This window comes from Miscanthus floridulus, chromosome 13 (genome assembly GCF_019320115.1).
Source record: "Miscanthus floridulus cultivar M001 chromosome 13, ASM1932011v1, whole genome shotgun sequence".
NCBI classification, from domain to species: domain Eukaryota; kingdom Viridiplantae; phylum Streptophyta; class Magnoliopsida; order Poales; family Poaceae; genus Miscanthus; species Miscanthus floridulus.
The window spans coordinates 66,259,270-66,261,958 of record NC_089592.1 but is presented as its reverse complement, the minus strand read 5'-3'; the positions used below and the strand labels follow the sequence as shown (position 1 = coordinate 66,261,958).

The following is a 2,689-nucleotide window of genomic DNA, read 5'->3' as shown; positions in this document are numbered from 1 at the left end:
TAGTGTGTGTAACTGCAGGTTGCAAAAGAAAAGAAGGGTCAAAAAGCTAAGCTAAGCGAGAGCGCCTCTTCTTATGTTAATTAATTGGTGCCTCAAATCATTGCAGATTTGCAATGGAGTACGATAGAAAAGAAGGGCTTAGCCGTAGACTAATCACTAATGACGACCAATGCAAGAGAGAAGGTAGCTAGCCTGCAAGCATCCGAAATGAGCTTGCACGCACACTTGCTTGGCGCAAGTGGCAATGGCAACTGCGAGTCTGCGAGCTTGCAGCCAGCCAGCCGCAATGCCTTCGCTTGACTGATAAACTACGGCTGAAAGTACTGTTGGCTGATTTGTTGTGAGAGAAAAATACATTTCGTTGGCTGAAAAAGTACGACTTATAAGCCAAACGAACATGACACCGTGGCCTGCCTGTGGAGCTTTTTGACACCTCGACAGCCTGTTCGCTTGCTCGTAAACGATCGTAAATTTCCAGCCAGGAACAGTGTTTTTCTCTCACACCAAACCAGCCAGCAGTAAATAATCCACGATACGATACGGCCTCCCGAACAGGCCGCGAGTTGACCATCTAATTCTTCACGACCGATCGCAGATGACCAGACCGTTTGATGCAGCTTATATGATCGTGCAGAATCTCTGTCGGAGACGCCAGTGAAGAAATGCAGACTACTCTGCTTAATTTGCTTGTTGTTAAGCTGCAACAGAAGAAAAAAAACCTACTCTATCGCGCTTGACACAGCTTTTGCTTGATCTGCGGGGGCTAAAGATTAAACTAAGTTAATTAACAGGGACTACTAAGCTGTCTAACAAACAGACGATGATATATGGCCTTGGCCCCCATGCCAGCAGGGACTGGGGAGCCCAGGCACCCAAACGTGCGGCCTCGTCTCGTATTTTGCCGTGGAGTGGAAACACCTGTCCCTGTCACGGCAGATGGGAGTTTGTTTGTTTTGGCACACAGCTGTCCTCTCTTCTCTCCGTTGGAAGACAGAGACGAGGGTGTTGGAATGAGAGGGACTTTCGCTTTCGATGATTCCAACCAATTCCTTTGTAATTCTGAATTCTCTATCTCAGAACTGGGGGAAAAAATGAACGGGATGCAGCAAAAAACGTCCTCCCCAACTCTTTGTTAAGGCAATCAATGAATATAAGCTCTTGCATTGAAATGTACATCTGTGGACACTGAGGAAAGGAAATTTAAATGGAAATGTCTGTTACACGACCGAGGAAATTGGAGAAGATGGAATGGAATCCAATCGAAAGAGCGGCAGCGGTCTTGGGCTGCATATATGGTAAACTCCTACAGTAACAACAATCAAATTAACAGCGGTGGAAGTAAATCGGCAGCGAGTGCGCCTCTTGGACTAGCACCGACGCCGAGAGCTACGCGAGAAGCAACGCAACATTCGGTAGTACCAAGATCCTACATACCCCTGGCAAGACGCACGGAATGATTGGGTTTACCGCAGCTATGAGCTTCTTTCAGCTCCGGCGGGCCGGGGGCTCTGTGCGTGCGGTCAGCACGCGTAGTAGTCGACGAGCTCGTCGAGGGACTCCGGCTGCGGGTCCGCGTTCTCCAGCATCCACAGCAGGTGCTCGAACAGCACCACCTCGCAGCCGACGACGGTAGTACCCGCCACCGCTCCCCCGGTGCGGTCGACGAGGGTCTGGAACAGCGGGTGGCCCACGAGCTCCTCGGCGATGAGGTACCGGCGCCGCGACTTGCCGACGTACACCGGGTGCAGGCCCTTGGGCACCTCGTCCGCACCGTGGAACGACGACGCGCCGCCGCCGCCGGAGACGATGGTGGCGCCGTCGTCGATGATGGCCGGTGGCGTGCGGGCGATGCGGCTGGACGAGTGCCACCTCCTGATCATGCACCGCAGCTTGCCTAGCCCGCCCTTCGCCATTGGATGGGTGCCCTCTCCACCGCCGCTTCTCCTTCGATGCGACGCGCGGTAGCCAACGACCCACGACCACGAATTCTGCGTGGAGAGAAAGAGAGAGAGGGGAACAGAGAGGTTTGAGCGAGAGGATTCAGGAGCTCGGTGGTGATGATTGGGAAGAAGGCAGCGGAGGCGACGGCCGGAAGCCGCTTCTTATATAATCGGGAGCTCCTCAAACTTGAAAGGGCAAGGTGGTGGCCGGGGACCGCATGTCCGACGGGCTCGTTTGGATGAGACCCTGGAGCGTATTTGCCTGGGTCCAAACCCTGCCTGGACCTTGCCCGTGCTTCGTCTGAATTGAGCCCTGATGAGATTCCTGAGGCAGGCAAGTGCGTGTGCGTATGCAGCGAGGCAAGCAAAATTGAGCGCCTGGGGCTGCTGTTTCCCGAGGTTGCCTGGACCAATGACTGTGATTATTAGCCATTTAATGGAACACAACTTAATTAATATTTTTATTTGGAAAAAAATAATCTGTTACTATTAGTCTATTATTAAATACATGAGACTTTGTGTTATTATATAAACATACAATATTAGTTAGCGTGTAAAGTAATTAAGTTATTAAGGCTTTGTTTAGTTCCTCCCCTAAAGTTTACTTCCTTGGAAAGTATTAAATATAGGCTAAAAAATAACTAATTGCATAGGCCTTGTTCGCTTGAACTTATCAACCGACTTATCAGCTAGAATCTACAGTATTTTCTCTCACAACAAAACAGCTCCAGCCGGCTTATCAGCCAGCT

At 50.8% G+C, this 2,689-nt stretch overlaps 1 protein-coding gene across 1 annotated transcript; it reads right to left on the bottom strand.

Annotated features, from left to right (window-relative positions):
- Positions 1–1,141: 1,141 nt before the first annotated feature.
- LOC136501803 (auxin-responsive protein SAUR76-like) lies at positions 1,142–2,199 on the bottom strand. The gene has a single exon (XM_066497339.1). The coding sequence runs from the start codon at positions 1,911–1,913 to the stop codon at positions 1,521–1,523; it is 393 nt and encodes a 130-aa protein (XP_066353436.1). The 5' UTR covers positions 1,914–2,199; the 3' UTR covers positions 1,142–1,520.
- Positions 2,200–2,689: the final 490 nt, after the last annotated feature.

Coding starts and splice junctions, on each gene's coding strand:
- LOC136501803 (XM_066497339.1), bottom strand. CDS start 1,913: ATGGCGAAGGGCGGGCTAGGCAAGCTGCGGTGCATGATCAGGAGGTGG.